Here is a 25,527-nt window from a genome sequence, read left to right as displayed (position 1 = left end):
CGCGCATCGAGGGAGGGTACACGTATAGTGTACCGCCGTTTTCGTGCAATAGTGACACCCAAGATCGGCCAACAAAAAGTTGCAAATACGTGATTTGCCAACTACAAGGTTACTAGATAAACGGAAGACTTATCGACAGTGGTTACAGAAAGCGTTGTCGTCGTCAGGTTCAGTAAAAAGGTTAAAATGAAAACCTACGATAGCATGTCATGTCAAATACAGGTATAATTGGTAATTAATTAAAAAAAATCGTCTGAATTCCTGTACTTGATGTCAGAATCCCCCTCAGAAAACACTGGAATACAGTGGACTGGTCAAAGAATAGCGGCGCCAAATAATTGGGCAATGTAATCGTTTCAATCTTTTATATAGGACGATGAGCAAAACGAGAACAAGGTAAAAGCAGGAGCCAACGTTTCGACAAGTGAACTTGTCGAAACGTAGGCTCCTGCTTCCATCTTGTTCTCGTTTCGCTCATCGTCTTGAATTTCTACCTTCCGCCTTCCCCGTGTTTTCCCTGAATCCTTTATGTAGCAATACTATGTGGTAAATAATTCTGGAATTATCTTAAAGCTCTCAGAGACTTCTCATAAATGTACTGCTGTTCAGCTTATATCTCGCTGTACGAGAACCAGGCAAGTAGCAAACAACGCGATAATTTAGTTAAGGTGAACACACAATTATTTGACAAATGCACATCACAGCCTACAGTACATTCCTAATTGTTCTTTAAATCCACTAAATCGCGAAAGAATGGAGCTACAAGCATCATCTAGGCATGTAGTACAGTGGCTCTGATACAACATATAATTTGCATTGGGCTTTCGGAATAACAATAATAAGGCAATGTATAAAGTGCTGTTACACTCTACAGTTTCACGCTAGTGCCAGACAATGGCATTTGAGAAACTCTAAGCGATGATATGGTGCTCGCGTGTGAATGGACCTCAATGCTGCCGTTTCGACAAGGAAATTGTTCAAGGCTCGATTCTTGCGCATTGTTCAACAGTGATCAAGGAAGAATGAAGGCATGCAGATTTATATATCAAATGCACCCACCTGGAGTTCGTATAATTTCAGAGATAGGACTTGGAAGTCCAACACCGTGCGAATTCTCAGTACGGACGATGAATATATATCGAGAGTCGGGTTGCAAATCCTGGATAGTGTAGGTTTCAGTAAGCACTCGATGAGCTGCCAGAACCCAGCCACTCTGAAGATCACTGCTATGGTACTCAACTGGAAATAAACAAAGCATTGTTTGTCTTTTTTTTAATTCTTCGAATTATAAAGTGAGTTACTGTACATGCATCTTACCGGATTTTCAGCAATATTATGAAAGATTTTTTTCCTCTCCGGCAATCGGGATAAGTTGTTCGCAATGCAATAAATCTGGCATTGTACATAATCAAAAAGGACGTACTGACTACTCTTGTAATCTCTATTTTTTTTTAAATTTCAGCCTTGTCGTGCGGAGCAGTTCGAAGGCATTTGTGTGTTAATACCAGATTACAATGTCCCACACGTGCAGGTATCAAGCATAGCACTACTTACTTGTGTATCCCTTCAGCGACGACGCGCCGATATTTTCGCTGCCTCTCCAAGTAAGGGTTACCGAAGTTTCTGTTGTGTTTACCGCGAATGGCTGTGATGGAGGATCAGGTAACGTGGATGGCTCAGGAGAGCGATGAAAGTTCACGTTTGGATTATGTGGTGACTCCACCGCGAGTGACGCAGTCCAAGACGTCTCACCGTTTTCACTTGAAGCCTTACAAGTGTACAGGCCACTGTCAGACAATTGGAGGTCTGTCATACATGGGGATAGAGAAAAAGAAATTACGGGTCATATAGGAGGGTTCTCATGTCATAAAGGTCATTTCAGGTCATGCAAAATAACTTGTTTATTTTATTACGTATGTTTTGGACCCGATAACGTCTCGCATTCCAGGGATGTCATAAACCGAAAACACGCGGCAATAGACATAGTTTTGCGTTGTTATTGTACTTGTATCTTTAGCAGGGCGGAAACTGCAGTCTTGTTTTAAAGCGCCGTGCACTCACCTCGAATTTGCAACGTGCCAGACCCAAGTATCTTGAATCTTGGCCGATCTTTGATGCTTAGTGGAGCGGCGCTGTAGAACCACTGCACGGTGGGCTTGGGTGTGCCAGCAACTTCGCACGGCAACTGGGTGGTGGTGCGCACTGGTAGGGTCTGGTTGGCCGGACCCAAGCGTATAATGGGGGGCGGCACGTCGGTGAGAACGTTGACCTCCAGGCGACCTTTAGCCATGCTGGAGCCCACCGCAGAGAGCACCGAGCAGACGTAGTAGCCCCGGTCTTCCCTTCGCACGCCAGTGATGGTCAGCGTGCCCTCTTGACTCACCGAGAAGCGGCCATGTGACTTGCCCGGAAACATCAGCACCTACACCGCAAGGCATGAAATGCGGCGGCGACTACTTGTTTGTGGCGTTCTGCCACTGGTCATAAGGCTAGGCTATACGTGGCGCAAAGATACTAGCATAAGGTGGAAATATATAAGTACCCATCCACTTAAATTTAGGAGCAGGCTGCAAAGCCTTGGTTACCATAGCTAATCCGAGCTCTCCAGCTGCGTTAGGCCTCAAGGCACAGATCTACCTCTGGGTCGTTAACTCCTACCAATCCGTCAATCCACTATAAATGTTAGAATTTTTGTAATTATCGCAACTTTCGCGCCACTGATGCTCACGTCCTCGTCCGAATAAGGAGGTGGCTGTGAACTTCTCAACATTTCCAAAGCAACCTGTACACGCGAATATGCATCGTTTTCGCTTCCACTTGTTGATTAAGGTGGTAGCGTGGGCTCTTACAAATGATACTCTTGCTCTTTGTATGAGGAATATCGACACGTGCTCACCTAACAAGGGCACCTTATCATATTAACATGGCCACTAATAACACTCGTGACCTGCCCAGCATGAGAGCCTCCATGGCTATTAGACCAAATTATTCCTCTAGTGATAGGAAGATGGTGAACACCACCTCATGAGCTGGCACCCTGTTAATATTTTCTGCACCTGCTCACGCATATCTTTAATTGGACGCGCCGAAATATTACATCATTAAACGGGTCGTGGCCGTGGATAATTGCAAACAGTTCGCGCTTACAAGGATGTGGGTAACATGGAACGCTGAAAATAGCTTGACATGCCCTACAAAAAAGCGACATGCAGGATTCTAGTTTAATCACCTGGCTGCCTTCTCGAGTCCAGAACACGGAGGGTGGGGGGTTCCCTGTCGCAACACAGTCAAACTTGGCGACACCGTTGATCCCCACTTTCTGGTTCATGGGCGTGAGGCGGAATGCTGGGCGTGCTGCAAGAAGGAAGAACAAAAGTCAGTCCTCCTAGTGTGAGTATGCGTGTGTGCAGAAGGGGTGCGGCGGGGCAGTATTGCACAACCAGCCAATTCTTGGGGGTATTTTGATATGTTTCTGAATGATCATCATCATCATCCTGATTTTCTGACACAAGCTTATTGAAGAAGTCCATTTGTTCGCTCTTCATATGTAACATTTACAATTTACATATGGCCAGAAATGTTTAGTTTGAGAGGCGCGCGGCACCTAGTGGCTTCTCTTGGTGAGCGATCGCTCCAGCCTGTTTTACGAAATGAGAAGCGCTGTTCTCTCAAAAAAACGCAGATATTAATTGCGTTTTATTGATATAAAAATAGAACCACTTTGACAGGATCTTCGGAAACATTGAGCTCTGTTGTTATTAAAATGAATTTCCGATTTTGTTGTTTCAAAACATGTGTAGAGATATAAGGAAACCTCTTAGAAATGTTCTTTGCCGTCTCCTTTGTTCTTTCAATCGCTCGTACCCTCTTTGACCTCAGTGTAGCCATAGGGTTAACCTTCCTCCCTTTTCGTGTTTCTCTCTATCTCAATATTCTTTTCTATCATAATAAATACCTGTCTCTCTCTCTCTCCAAATAATATGACCACCGCACTGAAACTTCTCGATTTTCGCGAATGTGTACTTCCTCTTATATAAAGAAAATCCTACCTAATAACTGCTTATTTTGAAAAGATGCCTTTCGTTAATTACGGTTCCCATCGACAGGTGGCCACAAGCCATCTGGCTTGTCTAATATCGCGCATTTATGGAGATGAAAAGCTCTTACTCTAATTTACCGTAAAAAATGTCCTCGTTAACTATGCATTCGCACCAGATTCAATCATTTAGCGAAGTGGTTTAGACTACACATATAAAATACTGTCTCTATGATATTAGGGAAATTTTTCGAGAAATTTCAATTTACTGGCACGTACTACAGTTACCACCATATCAGTAACGACTGTACTAAGTGGGCACATAGGAGGTCGTATAAAGACATAACAACTCACAATGTACAACAAGTGTTGCAGAAGCTGAGGTTGAGCCTACGATGTTTTCTATTTCACATGCGTATGAGCCCTCGTCCGAAGGAGCAACATTCTTAATGTTAAAAGACTTGTCCTCTTGAACGTATGCCCTGAAAAAAATTTACGAAATTTGTCAGAGTGGCACATTCCGGCGCTTTAAGCGAGACAGCGCTCCCCGTGTTACGTCAGCCGAAATCGGTTATTTATGCGATCAAAATTAGGCCCATGCAGGTCATGCTTAAGAAAACGGTTGCAAGAAAACGACAACGAAAATCATTTTACAAAGCTCAATGCTACTGTCATTGGTCCCATGGCCTCCTACCTGCCGATTGGCATCTTTCCATCCTTTCTCCGCCATGTCACTGTTGGCTTCGGGTCGCCGTTGACCTTGCACAGAAACTCGACAGATTCTCCAGCGAGTGCAGTCACGTCTTCTGGGACCCTGATGAAATAGGGCTTGGCTGCGGAGGGAACATGGCACGCGCCGGTGAAGCTGTACGCTAAGCTCTAAAAAGAAATCTTTTAACACGCTTGCTAAATCCATTTGTTCCTGTCTGTTGCGTTGAGACGAGAAGCATAAAGGCGTCCCAGAAGTTGACGATGCTAGAAATTGTGCCGTGCATTGTCTTATAGAGGGGTAGAATTCCTTATACGCGGCGAAGAGCAATCATTCGTCAACTTGTGCAGTGGCTTGAGTTATAAGTTATGAGAATTTCGTATTACAAAGCGTATGCACCATTATTATGAAACATGGTCTTACGGCACAAATTTAGACGGGATGCAGCGACATACACAGTACCACGTTCGTAGTTTTATACTTTGGCATCAGGAAAATGCTACAAACAAAGCCTAACAGCTGAGAATACAATGGTTGGCTAGTCGGTACGCCATTATTATTGCAGAGGTAGCACGTTTTCATACACGTGCGGGTACACAAAAACATTCAAACAAGAGCTATTTTGTTTGTTTGTGTTCATACCTGTGTTCATACCTGTGTTTGGGAGCATGCTGTCCTTGAAACAGGAAATCATGCAGCTTTACCATGCCTTGATTATCCTACTCAGTTTTGTAGTTAGCTAACTAGTATTTCTTTCCTGCAGTCTCTTTTGTAACAGGACCACGGTTACAATGTTTTATAGTACAACAACACCATGTCTTAGACAATTCTATTCAGATCCACGTAGCCTTCTGGCTACTTAAAAATCGTTTGGTGACACATTGATATATCTGCACACGCGGAGGTGTACGACAATGTCTGTGTAAAAGCATTTACATTTAAACTATAGAAGAATGTGTAACGCCATAATCAAAAACGCCAGTTAAATTGTAGCGCAGTTGCTGTCTTCTTTGAAAGTGAAGTTCTTGTTATGAATGTAGCATGCACTTAATGGACGTCACTCGGTATCTGTCACGCGTTGATTGAGGTGCGGCGCTGACCACTGAGTGCTCTCGTGTCTACTAATAGCGCCTAACGACTATTGGTAAATTCAGCAAGGAAATATCTGCTAAATGAGTCTCTAGAAGCCAGCGCTGACCCGCCAGGCACGAAGTGCCTTTGTGGTGAGCGCTGAAGTAACAGCAAGCTAGGGACAGCACAGGTTGCGACGATGTGCTAAAACGCTTTAATGAACGTTGCGGCCGACTATCTAACCAGTGCCTGGACGGCTGAGAGCCCCGAAAGAACCTGTACTGACAAGAAAAAAGAAAGCACCGCTAAAAAGGACAGTGTTAATTAGACAAGTGAGAGATTATGCGGTGAATGGCGCACGTTTACTGTGCTGCATTTAGCACTTGCATGCATGCGTGCTCATTTCTAAAAATTGAGGCAACGTGTAACCGCACTGTGCACGGAGAGCAGCGCTGACGGTGAGTCCCTGGTGCCGAGCATGTTGGCCGCCCGGCACACGTAGCGGCCCTGGTCGGAGGGCCGCACGTCGGCGATCAGGAGCGCGCCCTGGGCCAGGAGGCGGACGCGCCCCGTGCCCGGCTGCACCTGGACGCCGTCCTTGAACCAGGTGACCGTGGGCTCGGGGTGGCCCCTGGGAGGCACGCACTCCAGCGTCGCCGAGTCGCCCGCCGCCGCGTGGACGCTCTTGGGCAGCTGGCGGAACTCGTCGCGGAGCGCTGTGCGTGCACGAGAAATGCACGAGAAAGAGATAACATGAATTCGGCACGTGGAACGAATTCTGTGAACTAGCTTCCTTTTTTTTTTTCGCGAATGTCGCCTGCAATGCGTACGACGAAGCCCGCCTATATCAAACAAAAGCTTACTCCATTTATTTATCAATATTGACAGACTTGTCAGGCTCTTACACTGTGGTTGAACTGCACACTCTTGGTGTTTGCCTACAAAGCCAGAACTCAACTTGCGGAAAAACGACTACGCTCGAAGTTACATCGAATTATCTTCTATATGGCCCCGTAGGAAGAAAACTCCGAGCTATGCGCCAGCGTGGAGGTGAAAAAAAAAACAGTAAAACAATGACATCACGATCGCGACGGAATATAAACCACATTGCGTGGTCACGGAGTATCATTGTGAGAACACTAATTACTGAAATTACGCTTTATGGCAACGTTGAACACGAAGGCTCCCGCCTCGGGCACGCTGGGCGCTAAATATTATTTCCACACTGCACCGCTAGACGCCGGAGTGTTAGTGGCAATTCAATGCTTTTAGATGTCTCTTTCTAAACAGGAGCATTGTTATAAAGGAGCTATCTAAACGCGTTCTTGCTTCGTTGCGTGAAAGGTAACCGTGGACTGGGTGCGTCATCGGTATTGTGCAATAATTCCGTGTTAACGAATCAGCATGGCAACATCAGACTGTTTGTATGTCCTTCGAAACGTCTTCGAAATTGTCGGTGGCGCGTGAGAGTTCGCGCCAGCACCTACAAGCTCTCAGAGACATCGTTCTATACTGACCCTACTACTTTTGACAATTGTATGCGAGCTTTGTTAAAGTTTAAATTCAACCCACCCTTTGTGTCTCGCTGTGAGACAAGCCTATAGGGTAATAAAATAAACAAATAAACCTAGTGTGTCGTAGCATCAGATTCCCCCTCAGTAACTCAGTTCAGTGCCACTGTGTTTCCAAGCCTCAAGGGGAGCACTTTAGCGTGCCCTGCGTCGCTAAAAAGTATCTAATATATCAACATATATTACGAGAAATGCAATAGTAGAATTTCATGTTCCAAAGTACACACGTTTATTTTCTAGAACGAATAAAAACTCTCACTGCAGCAGAAAATGGGCTATAGGCGGGGAATGTGCTGCCTATAGGCGCCAGATGTAGGGGCAAGGGCATTCTACACGTGTTCCTAGTGCTCCAAAGTATATTTATTGCCGATTCGAGGCCGCAAGTTCATCTAGACGGGCATGTGCCCTTTTATCGTCAATGTGTGACCATCTCGAAGGCAGCAAGTGGCGGCGCTACGCATGCACAAGCGGTGTCACGTCATAGGCACGACGCCTTGCTATTTGTAGAGAATGCTTGTGCGGTGAAAAAAGTGGCGCGGCAGGCCGAGGATAGTGAGCGTTTCGACCAAGCCATTCGATAAAGTGACGCGCAACAAACGGCACTACGCTAAGTCGTATCGATTAATACAAACTTCGCACATTTGCGATAATTTCCGTAAGAGAGTTTCGGCCATTCTAAGGTGAAGCTTTCTTTGCTTATTTCGTCGACTTTCCCGCTGTTGCTGAGGCCGCGTAGGGCGGGTGCTTCAGAATGTGTATAATGTTCATGGCACGGTGCGGGAGCGGGGTCTACGGCCTCAGTCCAACGACAGCTTTCTCGACGTCAACACCATTCCCTCCAGAGCTCCTTGGTCATTGTCACGCTGTGCTCTGATAGCCCTGCCTACCAACACAATGCCCGCTGGATGGCTGTAAATACGCGTGAGTCCCTCGAAAAAGCATCGCAGAAGCTGCAGCGCTTACCTATGTTCTAAGGCTCAATGGCCCCGAGAAAATATATATATAACGGTAAAAAGTAAATATAGAGACCAGACGACGACACGGCAAGACGGTCAAGCCAACGCCGTCACGAAACGGATGAATAACAACGCTGCCATTGTTTGCTCGCGGGAGCTTGTATACACGGGTAGCATCACGAAAGGGAAAAGGGGCCGTAGAAAACGTGGCAAGTTTGACGTCTCATGATGAAGAAAACGCTACTACAACACATGGTTAAAGTCATGGTGAAATTTTAAAAATTCGGACGCAAGCTACGTTACGCCATGTTCCTACAATTTCTGAAAATTAAACACCGTCCAAGTTTCTCCGCGAGGATGACTGAAGCAGCGCATGTAGATACAAAGCCGAGTGAAAGCACCGCAACGTAAAGACGATAATACGCTTCAGGCACACCTGAGCTACTCCGCGATGTGCCGTGTGAGGCAACGACAGTGCTAACCTTGTCGCAAGCTGGAAACAGCATCTTGAGCAAACACGTTTCACTGTGTGTTCTGTGAACTATGTAAACAAATGTTGCCTTTTGCATGCCACTTGCTTTTAACGTCACCTCATGACGGTCCTGTGCCGTCGGCATCACTGCCAGATATCGTCAGTCAACGCAAACAGTATAAAAAGTTTCGCTTACATCTGTTCCCACAGTCTATGTGATCTGCATAACTATTATTCAGCATAAAAATTTGCTGAATAACGAAATACGACGCGCCCGACTTTATGGAAACGCTCCACAGCTATGCGCAACGGATTTCATTCAGGAATGAGTCCCGTAAGTGCTATTTTCATCGTTCGATAGCAAATGCGCGCTCAATATTTATAATTGTTGCTACGCGACGCAGATAACGCGCCAAACGTTTTAAGTGCTGGCTTTGTCGAGGGATATTTGCAAAGGTTTTCTTTTTCCGTAGTTTCGCATGCGACAATGGCCTAATAATAAAAGAAGAAAAAAGACCATGGGCTAATGCTTAGCACATTGGCATTCTGTGCTCGCGGATTAGGGTTGTAAACCTGTCATCACAAATGTACTTTCTTTATATACCGCAGGGGAAGTTTCTTTCTTTTTTATCGTAAATTGAATTTTCACAATTCACCCGTTGTTTGTAAGAGAATTAGCCATTCCTGAGCTATATTGCTCCCAAACGTGGACATTTATTTGCCGAAAATATGGAACTGGATTTGTGAATAATTAGCCATCTCTCGCAAATTTATATTGAAATCAATTGGTTTACCACGAATGTTGCAAAGGACAAATTACGGCAGGTAATTCGGGAAGTCTTCATTTGGAACATGTTCTGAAGACGACATCATTTTCGGGACACACCCGCCGTGGTTTCTCAGTGGCTATGGTGTTGGGCTGCTGAGCACGAGGTCGCGGGATCGAATCCCGGCCACGGTGGCTGCATTTTGATGGAGGCGAAATGCGAAAACACCCGTGTACTTAGATTTAGGTGCACGTTAAAGAACCCCAGGTGGTCAAAATTTCCGAAGTCCTCCACTACGGCGTGTCTCAGAATCAGAAAGTGGTTTTGGCACGTAAAACCCCATAATTTAATTGTTTTAAATCATTTTCGGGATGCCAGAGGGAAAGTTTTGAGCTTAAGTGTATGAACAGTCGCAGTCACGCCCGAAAGGCAGCGCTCGCACGCACGCACGCACGCACGCACGCGCACGCACGCACGCACGCACGCACGCACACACACACACACACACACACACACACACACACACACACACACACACACACACACACACACACACACACACACACGCGCACACGCACACGCACGCGCACACACGCGCGCGCGCACACCACGCACGCACACACACACGCGCGCGCACACCACGCACGCACACACACGCACGCACGCACACACACGCATGCGCGCGCACACACACGCACGCGCGCACGCACACACAAATCATTTTCGTGTGAAACGCAGCTCATATCATTTACTCATAAAGTGCACCGCATTCTTGATCGTTCTTCGTTAGCTGCCTGTATTAGATTTTTCTAAAGCATTCGACAAGGTCTCCCACATACTTCTTTTTCATAAACTTAGTCAACTTAATATTGAGTAGTCTTTCTTTGTGGATCAAAGGTTTTCTTTCATATCGTTCCCAATTTGTTGTAGCCAACTAACTTTCCTCTAACCAATGTCCTGTTCAATCTGGAGTCCCACAAGGATCCCTACTAGGCCCCTTCTTTTTTCTCATTTTCATTAACGACCTTCCCTCTTTAGTTTCTTCTAATATTCATCTTTTCGCTGACGACTGCGTTATTTTCCGTGAGATCGTTACTGATAACGATGATAACATTCTCCAGTCAGATTTAAATTCTATATCTAACTGGTGCAACGCTTGGCTAATGGAATTAAATATTAACAAGTGTAAAGTGATGCGTATCTCTCGCGCATCCAGTATTCCTGTTCCGTATTACGTAAACAACTCTCCTTTAGCCGCGGTTTCCTCCTATAACTATTTAGGCGTTCATATCACTTCTAATGTAAGTTAGTCTCTGCATACTGAGACGATAACAACGCTAACCGCATGTTAAGTTACTTACGCCGTAACTTTTCTGCAGCCCCTTCGTCTTTAAAGGTCTTATTATATAAAACACTCAATCGATCTAAATTAGAATATGCCACTCCAGTCTAGGATCCAAGCATTAACAATTTGGTTGCGTCACTACAAATGGTGCAGAATCGCTCTACTCGTTTCATCCGTTCCTGTTATAACCGCACTGCTAGTATAACTTTTATGAAATCTGATATATCTCTTCCATCTCTAGCATCCTGCCAAAAAAAAATTTCGCTTGAACTTTTTCCATCGGCTTTACTATCACCCTACCCTCCATGACGAATTCATTCTTCAGCCACATTATATATCTAACCGTGTTGACCATCGCTTTAAGGTTGGTATCGAGCCATGTCATACTAAAACCTTTCTTTATTCTTTTTTACCTCGAACTTCACAAGATTGGAATCACCTTTCTTCCGACATTAATGATAATACTCAATTTAAATATGCCTTAGCTAACATTGTATAATTAGGATTTCCCATACCTTACCATGCTCTGTGATATGTTTATTATGTTCATTGTTACTTTGTTATTATTATGTTACTATGCACTGTGTTTATTCTCTACCCACTCCCCTCTGTAATGCGTCGGCCCTGAGGGTAAATAAACAAGTAAAAAAAATAAATACACACACACGCCGCCTGAAGACAGATGCAAGACATTAGCTTGTTGTGCACTCCTGTAGTGGTAATGAAAAGTGGCGAGGAGGCTGACTGACTACGGCGTTAAATCGTGACTGCGAACTTGCTTCCTCTATCCCGCTGCCATACAAATATGCCAGTTGGCATAGTCGCACCTCTGCCATCGATTTTCGCGAGATCAAACCAGCAAATTTGGCTTGTAGAAAATGCAAACCTCACGTTGCACAGACTTTGAGCAATACATTCAAGGCGCTTACACAAATGTAAGTGCGCTATTTCTTGGTTGCGTATAACTATACTCCGTTCCATACATAGCAGTCAACGCTGTGGAAGCTCCACAAAAACTTCAGTCAAAAAAGAAAAGCTGACATGAATAGTTTTTATCCGCGTACTGTAAACGAATGGAATTCCCTCCCTGTTGATGTACTTCAATAAGGGGAACTTCACAAATGACTTGGAAAACTATTTGTAAATAAAATAACACAACCTCAGCAGTATTTCTAGCTATTTTTCTCGTTCTTTATGTGAAATTTCCCGTATTTTGTTAAGTTTAGTGCCCGATTGTTGTTTGGCACAGCGTTTTTCCCCCACATATAAATTCAAATGTGCGATTCTTTTTCTTGTAGTTACTGTGCTAAGGCAAGCATTTCCATTTTATTAACGCGGCAATGGGTTGCATCCTTTTCGTGCACTGCTTATATATATTTTTTTACTATTATCTGTCTTGCATTGTCATTACCTTGTCAACTGCATTGTCCCTCCTGCATGGGCCAATATGTTGGCCTGCAGTATGTATAAATAAATAGGTAAATTAAAATAAAGTTATCACTCCGCCCATTCCGTCCACGCTGCGCTGCGTGCCAACAGCATTCGCTTGCGCGAGTATGCACAGGAGGCTCCTTGTGACGGGTTGCGAAAAAGAAAGAACAAAAAATAATAATTATCCAAAACAATGCATTATCAGCTGTATGCCACAGTGTGTTTGTTTCTAGGGATTAAAACCTATTTAATTCGATACTGAGCCTACATTAAAAAAAAGAACAATTGCGCACAATTGCAGTCAAAGAAACATAGAACTATATCAACTGCGAACCAAGCCACTGAAAGCAGTCTCTAGCCTCCACAGCGTGTTGTCTGCTATGTATGGAACAGAGTATATACAGCAGGCTGTGTTGAATTGGACTGGATTGGTAAAACACTTATTTGGGCCTGCAATAAATCGTGCTGTCTTCAAAAGATTCCTGGAATAGCAATAATGCAGCAGGGCAAGTCACGATATAATATGTAAAACACTTCAGGCTATTTTTATTGCGATGAGAATTAAACGGTCGCTCGAGGTGCATTTACGCCGCCACAATTGTTGCCGCACTGTCACGGCATCAACGCGCACGCGGGGCCCACACGTTGAGGGTTAGAAGGTCTTCAGAAACGTCCAGCGCATTTGGCTGTAAAAATCCACGAGGCCAAGTGGTTGCACTGTCACGTAGAGATCAATCGGCTCCGCCGGTGCCAGGACAGCGTTGTGGCTTCCGCTGCTGTCACAAATGCTGTGCGCAGAAACATTAGTGTTCCTGCTGAGCAGCTGTGTGTGCTAACCGTGCCACGGTGCACAGATTAGTATGGTTGGCTGGGACAATAGGCATCTAGGTCAAGCAATCTGATCCTGTCTTTGAACACCATCGAGAAAGCCCCATCTTTGAACACATCTCCACTAGCCTGTACAGATGTTCGCGGACCTGCTTGTCCCGCCCGCTTTCTGAGACCTCTTCAGCACAACGATAAACCACGCTATGACTTTGAATATTTCGCCAGCGGGCAGATTCAACAATTGTTTACGTTATAGCTTAAATGTTGTACGCCAAACAGAACGTCTCTCTTTGTTTCAGAAGTGGTTTGCTTCTTCTTCCTTTCTATTTTGGTGTGCGCAGAAAATTAAAGGAAGCGTTTTCGCGGGGAGAGCAGATTCTGTAAGCTTTAACGAGCCTTGCAAACTCCACACAACAATGCACGCTTGGCGAAAAAAGGATGCTAGCGGAAAAGCTCTGGAACAGAAAGGCCAAACAAGAAATCGGAAAGCTGTGGAGCCGCTGAAACAACGTCAGACTGAAATAAATATAAAAAGAAGCGTAATAAACAGGTTATTTAGAGTAAGCAGGTATTGCTGGTGGCAATGTTAATGGTAGAGTTGCAATCGTATGAACTCATGCATGTCTCGCAACTTACACTTTTAGTTTTAGGAAACAGAGAGGTATCGCGCTGCTATGTGACATGGTTTGACCCGGTCTATTTTCCCGACTGGTTCTGCAAAAGAAAAGGAAATTTTGAAGCAGAGCCCCAAACCCAGTTCCTTTCAATCGAGATATGTTGCACTTCACAGCGCGGCGTAAATGTGACACCCGCCGTGATGGCCTAGTGGCTTTGGCGTTACGCATGCTGAGCCTGATAGCATAGGATCAAATTCCGACCGCTGCGGTAGTATTTGGATGGGGGCGGAATGCAAATACGCCCGTGTAGCTTGCATTGGGTATATGTCAAAGAAACCCATGTGGTCAAATTTAATGCGAAGTCCCCCCCAATAGAGTTCCTCAAACGCAACCGTGGTTCTGGCACGTAAAACTTCAGAATTTAATTTATAAATGTGGCAGCTTCGGGAACTGTGGCCCATCAAAATCTAGCGACTGCCGCTTCATCACAAAAGGTACACACTCACTCTAGATAGGCATCTCGCTATCTTGAGCAGCTGTGTTACGTGTATGTTGGAGTATGTTGACTTGGTTCGTCGTCTTTCCTTGAGAAAAAAGGAAACATAAAACAAGAGCTTTCCCTCCATGAACGTGCTTCTCGCCTCCCCTTTCATCGCTCCCGATCAAAAAGGAAGTGAACGACTTTGTCTCTAGTTTTGCGCTAGCAACTCAGCTCAAAATAGCCCCAGGCGCTAGTTACACACTTCGAAGCTGGTCGTCGCTGCTGCTGCCCTTAGAGTGGCTGAAGCTTGCGAGAAAGAACCCAACCGGTACCCCTCGCCAAATTTCGTCTCCGTCCCTGTTTTTCTTTCGCCAAATTCAAAAATAAGAAGAAAGATCGACCAGACAAGTAGAAACCTGATTGAAACAGTGTTTTATTTTTCTTCACGTAGCAAAGTATATCCCGATGAAGGAAACACAATATAGGCTCACTAGCAGGGAAGTGCACTTTAAGACATCTGCGCCGTGGCAGGCAGGGGTCTGGCTCTTTTATAGTTGCTTCCTCTTTGTTTTTGCGTTTTTATCCTTCCAAGCGAGCCTATGACACTGTGTTGTTTTCTTAAAAACTTTTTTTTGTGTGTGTACAGCACGCTGCGCTATATTTTGACTGATACGGCACACCCAAGAAGTACCTAATGATGCCCGAGAGTGGTCGGAGCTCCTCACGACGAGCCTTCCAAAACATTCTCGCTTTTCTTTTCAAGAAGCGTGCTACGAAAACGAACCTTTATTGCTGGTGGCGCCCATCGCGCGCTTGGCAGCATTTCAGTTCGCCAGCCGTCTATCATCGTGATATGATATCATCTAACCGTGCTCGAAAGAAACAGTATGCGCTTCTCGTGCGTTTCGCTGAATCTGTTATTGGCATTCAGTTTTGCACGTTCACCGCGAAAACATTCAATTCTCCACTTCTTTTTTTTTTTCAAGCACTCTGTACTTTGTTTTTATTTTGCCTGCCTCCCAGGTGTTTTCTTTGGTTTTTGGTGTCTTTCGTTCCTGGCAGTACATATTGCAAATATACAGGGTGTCCTAGCTAAATGTAAGCAATGTTCCAAAAAATGACAGAGTGTGCTAGTGGGCTGGAACCAACCCAGTGGGGTTGAGAATCGCGTGGCCTAGCCAGCGCTTTTTTTTTTCGTTTTGCGGAGTCAATAAGTTAGCGTAACTCATTGCCTAACTTTTTAAATGTTGTCTTCACCAAGGAAGAGCCAATGCGAAATTTGTAGATCACATTTAAATATAACCGACTGAAGTATTCGTAACTATAAGTACAATTGACGCAGCTTCTGGTACTTGACTTTAAAGCCCTTGACTTTAAAACATTGCGCGGACTGCATGTTGCTTTACATTTATTTTTTTATTTTTTCTTTGCTGAAACACCAAATATGTTTTGTAAACCGTAATTCTGCTCGGTTATGACAGGTCTACCAGGCTTGCTTTCGCAACCTGACTAAAACAACAGTGAATTTCCATTAAAGAAGAAGATGGTTCCTGAGTCATGCTGTGTAAAAAACAAAAATATGATGTCAAGTATCCGTATATTAAAGTAAATAGGGCCGGTGACACGAAAAAAAGAATAATGGCTCGCTCCCGGCATTGCAGATATTGTGAATGGTAGGCGCTATAACTAATTGTCAGAGGATGAATAGGTAGTGGCGAACACAAAAAAGAACATCAAAGGTGATCACAGAAACAATTTTCTTGTCGCATTAAAAGACGTTCACTTCACTGACTTCGATATAGATGTATGCGTAAGTGTGATGTCTAGAACTCCACTTTAACAAAACCGTACTCACTTTAATTTCGTTTTCAATGAATTTTAGAGATTTCTATCCACGACTTCGCACTCTGAAGCAGTTATACAAAGGAAAACAGTGCTTCCGAGAGCGCAGGCGTTGAAGCCTTCAAGTCCTAATAAGTACGTAGACAGAGGGCAGGGAATACATGGATATTTATTGGGGTCTAAGAATTTAGAAATATTTCTGCTGCACTATATTGTTGCACTGAATGCTTTGCATTCTGTAACTCCTCCTTATAGCCTTGGGTTATGAGGCCTCCTTCTGTATACTCACATAATTGTATACGTTTTCTGCATAAACGATTGATTCATTGACTGGTTGATTCATTGATTTATTGATTTGCGATTACTTCAAGTAAATTATGCCACAGGTTGAAAGACATACTCTAATATGTATGGCTACATTGATATTTCACTAAATATATAGAAAGGTACTTGTCTAAGACGAAAAAAGGCGACTATTCAAGCCATGATGTCGGTTCGAAACGCCATGGTTTGCCATTGAAGACCTATTGGACTATAAACATAGTGCTGCCATCTGGGCAGCATATGAAGTTACGTTTGGCTGTTGTCTTATTCGTAAGCGCCTTCGAGCGCGATGGCAATTTTCACTATAATGGTCGCATTTACAAGTAGTGTGCAGTCCGCTGTTGAGTGGAATGCATGAGGGCAGAGCACCGACAAACTTCTCTTCTCTGAGTTCATCTGCACGAACGCGCAACATTACAGATAATGACTTGTGGTTCATGGACCTGGCACCTTTATACAAACCTGTGCAGGGCACTACCATAGCTTCAGCCGCCGTTTGCCGCCAGAGCACCGGAAAGGTGAGAGCCGCATAGAAGTGCGTTTCCTTTAACATTGGGCTGCACTGTACATATTTCACGACAAAGTGCACTGCACAACAAACGTAGGCTTTCAATATCTAACGCTGGAACCGCCAGCGAAGTCTGCATAACCCACCCCAAATCGGTTTAGGCTATATCTGGATCCTAAAATAGTTCCTCGCAGCTTAAGGGCAACAAAACAAGCCTTGGAATATCTCGCAAAGATTTACGTATTTGTTCAGTAAAATCCAGCTTCGATAGCAACCTTCCAAGACGCGTCACTTATTTGCAAATAAATGTCAACGTAGGAATGTAAATATGGAAACGAACAGGTTTCAGTAAACTAAAACACGATATAGCGAAGTCTGTCACTAGCTTGTCACATCTCAGCAGAAGAATTGCGGTCATTGCCCAACTATAGATCCACGCCGAACAGATATTTACTACCCTACTTTTGAGTTGGCGTATAAGTGAACTGCCTTGCTGGTAAGAAATGAACCGCGCAGGTATGCTTACCGGCGAGTTCGACGCTAGCGTTTCGGGAGCGGGTTGTACCCAAGGCATTGGCGGCCGTGCACCAGTAGAGTCCGGTGTCCTGTTCCCGGCGGCTGTGCTGCACTTGCAGGAAGAACAGCTGTCCCTCGGGCAGAACCATGCGCGTGGCAGAGTCGCGCACGGGCCTCCCGTCGTGGAACCACGCGATTCGAGGAGGAGGGTCGCCATCGGCGCCGCACCGCAGAGTCACCGGCTCGTGCTTGCGTACCACCACGTCCACCGGCTGCTCCGTGATGCGTGGCGCGCGGTCACCTTCTCCTCCTCGTTGTTCGTGGCTGGACGCTGCATGAAGACAAGAGGGACGAGATAGCGATGAGTAGGGGGACCTTAGAGCACTCAGATTTGGGAACATGAGCCACCTATTGGGTCACTGTCCTCAATTCGATAGAAAATGCACTCAATGTCTAATGCACAGCTGCAACAAGACGAGTGTCCACTGTCTGTGCAGACGCTACTGGAACATCATTCCAGAAATCAGTGAATATAGCTATCGGCGCCTTCAAATGAATGGTTTGTTCGAGCGGCTTTGGCTGCTTGGTGCTGTCTTTTGCATATGCACACATTTACCGTCTATCTCTGTCTCCTTTTGATTGCTTGGCTACCCTAACCGTAGCCAAACAGACGCTTCTCTGCTTAAGATCCCTGCCTTCTGGCTCTATTTTATCTTTTAACACACCTACGGATCCCTAACTGTGCTTGGCTTGTCTCGAGGCCACGGTGAGGTTGAATTGTAGATAGCAGGTAAGCATTATAGACGACGGATAAACCTGCGTGAAGTAAACTTTATAGCTCTCGTTGTCAAACTCTCGCGTTCGACATTTAGATGACAAAAAATTAATACGTTCTTTAAGTATCAAATAGGGCTTCTCACACTGCAGAGGTAGTTCAAGCTAGCTTCTACAATTACATTTTATAGCCTTAAGTCTAAGGGTTGAAACAATTTTATTGCGATAGCAATTATATGGACACTTCAGGAGCAATTCGTGCCGTCGGCGCCACCATCACTGTCGCCGTCGGTGTCGGCGTCGCCGTGAGTTTCCGCATAAAGTGCAAGGGCGATAAAATCGTCGGCACGCGCCATATGATGTATGTGTGAATGAAAGCTTGCGACGGTGACTCGGCAGGCGATCGCGGCTCAATATCGCGCACGCAACGGAGTAAAGCAGAGAGCTAGCGCGCCGCGTTCCGCCGCGTGCAAGGGTTCGGGGGAGGGGGAGCGGCAGTGAGGGGCGCGTGTTCTTTTGCGGGCGGCCCGGGCACGACTTAAGAATTGCTAGTAAGATCCATTTTCGTAGGCGCCTGACATTTGTGCGCAGGCGTGAGAAAGAGCGGGTGCGAGAGGGAAACTCTGGGCGCTTTTGCTCCTTGAATATCTGAATTTGCCTAATTACTACGGAGGAGAAGTTTCTTTACTCGTGTTGCATGCGTTGGTCCACAAGCGTGCCGGCATTGCGGAGTGAGCTCGAGTTTGCTTACCCTCCGACGCTAGCTGCCGGCACGGGAAACCAGGTGAAGCAGTGGGCACTGACGCCCATTTCGTGATGGCTATGTCTAAAGGTACGAAGGACGTACGCGAATACCAAAAGCTAAAGGAACGTCGGACAGACTCTCTCGTGCCTGCGGCGCTTGTGCTGAGTCAGCCATGTCGGATTATACCATTCTTGCGCCTTACGACGATCTACCTTCAAAAGAACATCCCTGATTTTCCCGGATGAGCAGTAGGGGCCGCAGTAGAGGTAGCGCCTGCTCTCCTGCAGCAGTGTCTTCGCTTGTGCCAGGCTTTTCATATGCTGCTGTTCGTGACATTTCAGGAACATTTTTGAATGGGCCCCTTTGAGTGAAATAAGCGTATTCGTATACAAACATGTGGGCAAATTGGTCGGTTGAAGCCATGGACCTAGCAACACGGAAGCAAAGCAGGCACGTCCGACATGTCTTTAGCCTGACGCGAGCGAAGGTAGTGCTCCAGGAGAGCCGGACCGATCCCTGCTATGGCCCTTACTGCCCCCCTCACCCCCCCCCCGAGCAAATTCAGTGATGTTATTTTGAAGGTAGAGCGCTGTAAGGCTCGAGAAAGGTGTAATCTGACAGGAATGACTCAGCATGAGCGCCGCAGGAGCGGCAGAGTCTGTCTTACGTGTCTTGCACACAGCGATCACCAGAAGAGGTCCGTGCCCACTGATTCTCCTGGTGCACTGCGCCGGCAGCCAGTGTCGGAGCGTAAACAAACTCGACCTCAACCCGCAATGCCGACACGCCTATAGGAACAAACGCATAAAAAACGAGCAAAAAAGACTTCTCCTCCGTAGTACCTAGGCAAATTCAGATATTCAAGCAGCAGAAGTCCGTACATTTTCTCTCTCGCACCCCCCCATTACTCGCGCCTGCGCGCAGACGTTGGGCGCATGCGGAATTCCATGCCCTGCTGTACTTACTACCAATTGTAAAGACGGAGGCCCGCTAGGCCGCGCGCACCTCGCCGGGCTTTTGTATATTGAAAGCCATCTGCGACGTGTAGAGGGTCTGCGTTGCGCTTTGTTTTCGCAACTTAGTTCTTGTTGATCTCAGCGGCAGAGCGAAGGTCAATTCGCTTGCTGTTGCTGCCGCGTTTCCTCACTGCAGCGTTTTGACAGCAAGTTTTAGCGGTCATTGAGTGAGATGACTTCATGTTTGCTGGTGCGCACGTGACACCAGGCCTGTTAATTTATTACTATGCTAGTGTTCCCAAGTTTACTCAGCCGATAAAGCTACTCTCCTTACTTCATATAACTATCCACTAATTTGCTATCGCAATCGAAAATTCCCCTTCGGGCGAAACTGCGACTTTTTGAGTATGAATCACTAACAGCGTAGAATAAAGAAGGAGCGACTAACTATGGCAAATGAGTAGTATCGTTACGCCTGACCTTCTGAGAGCGCGATGCCATATTTTGCAATTCCAAAGTCCTAGCTTACACCGGGCCAGACTATTTCATCATGCATAAACTCAAGTCGACTATGCTTGACTTACGTGCTTCCTTCGATTGTTCTCTTGACTATATTTGCTTTTACTTTCCCTTATTCTCCGAATTCTTAGGAGCTGGGGCTCGCGTTTGGTGCACATGACATAGCCGGCCCTTCGGTGGCCTTCTCTCGCTGACCCGCGCTATTTAACGATGAAAGAACAACAACTCTCTCTGACAAGCATGTAACTCTAAGGCCCGCCTTGTGGATTCTTCGAATACTTTCTTGCCAGTTTATACCTACAAGAACTCTCACTAAGGTGTTCCAAAGGCCCCTTGAATGAGTGCAGGTGAACCAGCGCTCGCACAGTGACACAATCTGCTTCCATTGGCAAGTACAACGGAACTAATCACGAAGCTGTTGCAGGGACCCCGCTTCGCGCCGAAAAAAAAAAAAAAAAAAAAAAAAACGTGCACTTTAACTTTAGGAATGCCGAATACAAGGCGAGCTACTTTTCGAGCTTCCTACTTGCAGGTAAATAGTGTGTAAACTACTGAAGATGTGGTGCTACGAAAGGTATCCTGAGAAAACGCGGCCGAACTAATAGAAGGCGCAGCCACGTCAGACTTATTCGCCGTTAATTCTGATTTCTGCTCGAAATAGAGGAAAGCAAATGGGAAACGTAACAGCATCTTATGCGGCATCTGTATCGGTTTACGCCGAAATCATATGTAAAGATAACATTATCAAATGGCGTCGTTAGCCAGGGCCTGGGATAGACCTCTTGGTGCTCTCAATTTGAAGTGCTCAGGGCATCGACCACCTGTAGAAGAAACGTGTACACATGGCGCTATTTAGGCAAGTCCTGCGGAGTAAATTGGTCACAGGAGGTTAGTGGACGAAAGTGTCATACCGGCAATATCCCAAGTGAGCTCACTGCAACTCGAGGCGCGAAAGGTGGAAGGTTCGTGCGCGGACTGAGTGCTTCCATTTCAGCCACTCACGATGCTCAATAGAGAAATCACGTTGTTGTTTGTTTGTTTGTTTTTGGTGGTTGTTAGTTTGTTTCCAACGATCTACCACCTATGCAAGCGTGTCACTTTCTGCGAACGTACCCCTCCATGGCTGTTTTCCTTGCCAAACCCAAGCCGGCGTCATCCTATGAAGAAAAGTACCGCTTTATTCTCCTTGATGAAATCGAGTCCACGAAACTGAAGGAGCCGACCCACCATGCCAGTGTTAGAGTAAAACGAGCCCACGCAATATCCGACTGCTTGGGAAACACTCGAGTTTTCGAGCTCTGCGGATGTGCCCAGACGGCAATATCGCAAGCCGCTCCAGGGGTTTGATCGAACTGTTTAGCTGTGCGACGTGCCAGATTCGCTTGCTGTTTTTTGCTCTGCTGTTATGGCGCGCCTGCTCTTTGCACCTTCTCATTTATCTTCTCTTTAGGTACGCCAGCTCAACCTGTCAAAATCAGTGAAGGTTTCTTCGCGGCTGAAGTGTTGTGTTGAGTTTGTGCTTCATTATGTGCTCCTAGGGGGTTCAGTGGTCGTGGTGCCCCAAACTTTGGCTGCGCAGTGAAGCGACCGGGTGATACTGGTCACGTGTGCGCAGCTGTCACGCTTGTAATAATTACTTCATTGGAAGCCATATGTTTATGCCCTAGTTACACTTCCAGTAATGTACAGCTAAGGCTGCGATGGCTGGAGGCTGGTAGTCGCTTTCAGAAATGCGAGCGATCTTTCATTGAATGAACAGAAGCGAGAATACTTTCTCTACCTCCGCAATCCGTTCAGTGTCCCATTCTGGAAAGAGGCGGGGCAGTTCTGCTGCTACCTTTAGCATAAGCTCCAGTAGACGACTGGCTCAGACCACGCAGTTAAAGCTAGCGCCCGCGTGTCAGTCAAGTCCTTGTTTATGCAGGGTACATCTTTTCCATTTTCCATCATTATGCTCACTTGCTTTCCCAAACAGGCGGCGGTTATTAATTTAAGAGTAATATGTTCAACATCGCCAAATTCTTCTCGGCCCTGGGTTCTTTCGGCGAGAAAACTACTTACCCCATTGCCTCTATTAATCAGCAGTGAAAGCCACCCAGTTTTGTCTAAGCGTGATCCACTATTTAGACCACCAAATTTCTTCATACTTCCGCATATTTTGTCGTCACGGTTCATTACGGATTACCCCTGAAAACCGCCCCGTGGACGTGTTCCGTTGTGTGGAAATATACGAGGTGCCTTTCAGAGCTCTTACAGCTTTCGAATAAGGGTAGTACTAAAACCGCAATCACCGCCATCTTAATGTACAAAAATAAGATTTACAATGAATAATTATCTTTCCAGCTTTACCAAAACTGCATGCCCTGCTCCCAATTTTAAGCAGCGTGATGCGTACTTTCCATCCGCATTACGATAACTGGGAGAAACTCTAACGGTGGTGTCTCTGTGGCAGTGAAAGATGAGTCCGGCATGCCCGACTAGCACGACAGTCTCTTATTTCTAAGGAAACAGACAACTTGTTGTGTCTAGCGCACGGCGCGACCTAAGTGCAGACTGAGACACGCCAGTTGACAGATGCAAGGCAAAAGACTACGTGTTTATTCCTGCCTTGCTTATATATCGGCAGCTCCTGATAAAGCACATACATGTACTGCGATCGCACGGTTGCGCAGAACCGTGTACGCACAAGTCAGAGTGACACCAAACAACTATCGCTCAACCTTTCCGCAAAGCAATACCGTAGGGCTATTCTAAGTCGTTTATGGCCATTGTCGGTTTGCCTTCTGAATAAAGCATCCAACTACCACCCAGCGCACAATCCACCACCTCCTCATTCTCCACGAAGAACTAGTGAGTAAACTCACCTGAAGACAACGACGACACCTCAGCTACTGAATTGTAAACAGTGTCGGCGTTTACCCTGCCAGCACCACAAACGAACGCTGAAGCTGCGTAGCATTTTCGCCATCCTTTTGAGACGAAGAAAGGCGTCGGTAGGTGCGCAGGATGCTCAAAAGATGCGTAGACACTTCCAATTAGGCAGGCCACACGCGCAAGCCTTTGTGGAGGGCACTCGCACGAGCCTCTCCTTAGGGGCGTTGAGCAAATGAGTTGAGGAGCTCGGTGTGTGCCGCTCTAGTCGTCTCACTGTATGCCGCCGGCCAGCGGAGAAGCACTATGTAAATGAGCGAGCTCAGTGGATGAATGGCGAGTGACCACTTGCTTGGGCCGTGAGTCAGTAGCCTCGTTCCTCGCCCTATGTTCCTTACCGAGACGCAGACAATGACTGTAGGCGAAGCAAATGGGCCTTGAAGGCAGACGAAGGGCGAACGCGTTTGGCAAACTCTCGTCTTCCAACGCTCACGACTCCGTGCTGGTCGGCTTGTTGGACATTACGCTGAGCGCTGGCATTCTTATTCGTTGTATCTCACAAGTTGCGGCTTGATAGTCAGACATATCAGAAGAAACTTTGGCCGTCGTTGTTCAGAGTAGTTGATTAAATGTTGCGTGAATCACAGAGAAATGGTTTGCTTTCATTCACTTGCGATGGTGAATTTGTGGTGTAGGTTAAAACAATACCTTAAGACGAGGCGGCCTCGCACTGGAATTAAACCATGCCTCGTAGAATGTAACGAAGGTTTATGAGAAAAATATTACAGGGACCATATTTTTTAGCCTCCTTTTCGTTCTCATGTTTTTCTTAGTTTATTTGATCGTTCAGGCGACGCTGCCACGTTGTTTTCCCCGGAATCGTTTGCTTGGCGCGATAGCTGATCATAAATGAATAGAATTGAAGAAAAGAATTTTGTCCAAATATAGGCCTAGATTTTTCGAATGCAACATATCGGTTAAGTGTGTCGGAATCCTTATTGATATGTGGTTTATCAGTAAATGTTTCTTTCCTTATGCAAGTGTAAAGGAACACTCGTGATTTAGAGTTACGAAAGTAAAGTGTCATTCCGCCGTGCGTCTTCATAGCAGATGCACATGGAAGTTGATGACGCCTGCATGATGCGCCGTGTCAGGGCCAGCGCCATTATACTAAATAACTGAATTGGCTCGCACACAGAGTATTCTTCAACAAGCATAAGTAAACATTGACAGTGTTACATTCACACTAGCATAGCGCAAGCAACACATTTCCCGTACATAAGGTTAGGCTTCAGAGACATTTAGGAATTACTGGAGGTATTTTGTACGATAACAAAAATTCGACACTGCTCTCACATTGGGCACCAAGTAGTTCTTGCTGCTAACGCGTGACTTTCAAATCAACTGAGTAAGAGAAAAAGACAGCTATGTAGATTCTTCCTGCTCCGCGGTGCAGAATCACACCTATATGCACCGTTGCCCCAAGCAGCTATCGTCAGTATACTTTTACGGAACCCCGTACAGTTTTCTTTGAGTTTCTAAACATTTACTGGTTAGTTAACATAGTCCCCAATAAACTGTCTTTAACAAAGGTATTGAATTTTACTTGAATTTCTGTAAGCAGACGCAACATCCGGCGCGTGAAATCGAGGGCAAAGCCACCAGGTAGACGAGAATCCAGTAGGGACGTTGTCCTCGTCCGCAGCGGCTGTGCCAACTTGCACTTTCCTGACCGTCAACAGAACATTTTCCTTCGCGGCGCCATCGAAGTCATTAGGAGCGCAGCTGCCTAAGGCACGGCGCCGTGGCCCCTCGGCGCTTTTCATATCCTCCCGTTCTACCTCGCTCGTCTAAACAAGCTTTGCCCACGTGGCAGATGACATCCCCTCCAACCGGGTCCTTTCACGAGCAGCTTAATCCTTTTCACGCTTGTGTGTATGCGTTCTTTCCTTCTCCGTGTCTCCTTCGCGTGGTTTCGAAGAAGCCACAGTTAATCCACGGCACACGACAGGAAACCGCAGTCGTCGCCCCGACTTCCTGCTCCGCTCCTCTGTCAGTCTAGCTGTATGGGTAGGGGGAGCGGGTGCGTGTGTGTGTGTCTGTGCGCGGTAGCTTACCGGAGCGAGGCAGCCGCGGGACCTGAGCCCCCTTTCTTCTCGGGTTTCAAACGCCCGCTGTCCGCAAATAA

At 46.1% G+C, this 25,527-nt stretch overlaps 1 protein-coding gene across 2 annotated transcripts in view; it reads right to left on the bottom strand.

The window, feature by feature from the left end:
* Window positions 1–25,527, bottom strand: part of LOC126531976 (roundabout homolog 1-like) — a 113,830-nt gene that overhangs the window by 31,091 nt on the left and 57,212 nt on the right. For both annotated transcript variants that reach the window (XM_072288204.1, XM_072288205.1), the window contains exons 2-9: window positions 17,485–17,805; window positions 6,251–6,532; window positions 4,731–4,869; window positions 4,391–4,518; window positions 3,230–3,354; window positions 2,062–2,422; window positions 1,555–1,806; window positions 1,060–1,239 (exon numbers count right to left, since the gene is read on the bottom strand). In XM_072288204.1, the coding sequence (XP_072144305.1) occupies window positions 1,060–1,239; window positions 1,555–1,806; window positions 2,062–2,422; window positions 3,230–3,354; window positions 4,391–4,518; window positions 4,731–4,869; window positions 6,251–6,532; window positions 17,485–17,805 (1,788 nt within the window). The remainder of the gene's footprint in view (window positions 1–1,059; window positions 1,240–1,554; window positions 1,807–2,061; window positions 2,423–3,229; window positions 3,355–4,390; window positions 4,519–4,730; window positions 4,870–6,250; window positions 6,533–17,484; window positions 17,806–25,527) is intronic.

Source organism: Dermacentor andersoni, chromosome 5, assembly GCF_023375885.2.
Source record: "Dermacentor andersoni chromosome 5, qqDerAnde1_hic_scaffold, whole genome shotgun sequence".
NCBI lineage: Eukaryota > Metazoa > Arthropoda > Arachnida > Ixodida > Ixodidae > Dermacentor > Dermacentor andersoni.
This window is presented reverse-complemented; position numbering and strand designations above follow the sequence as displayed.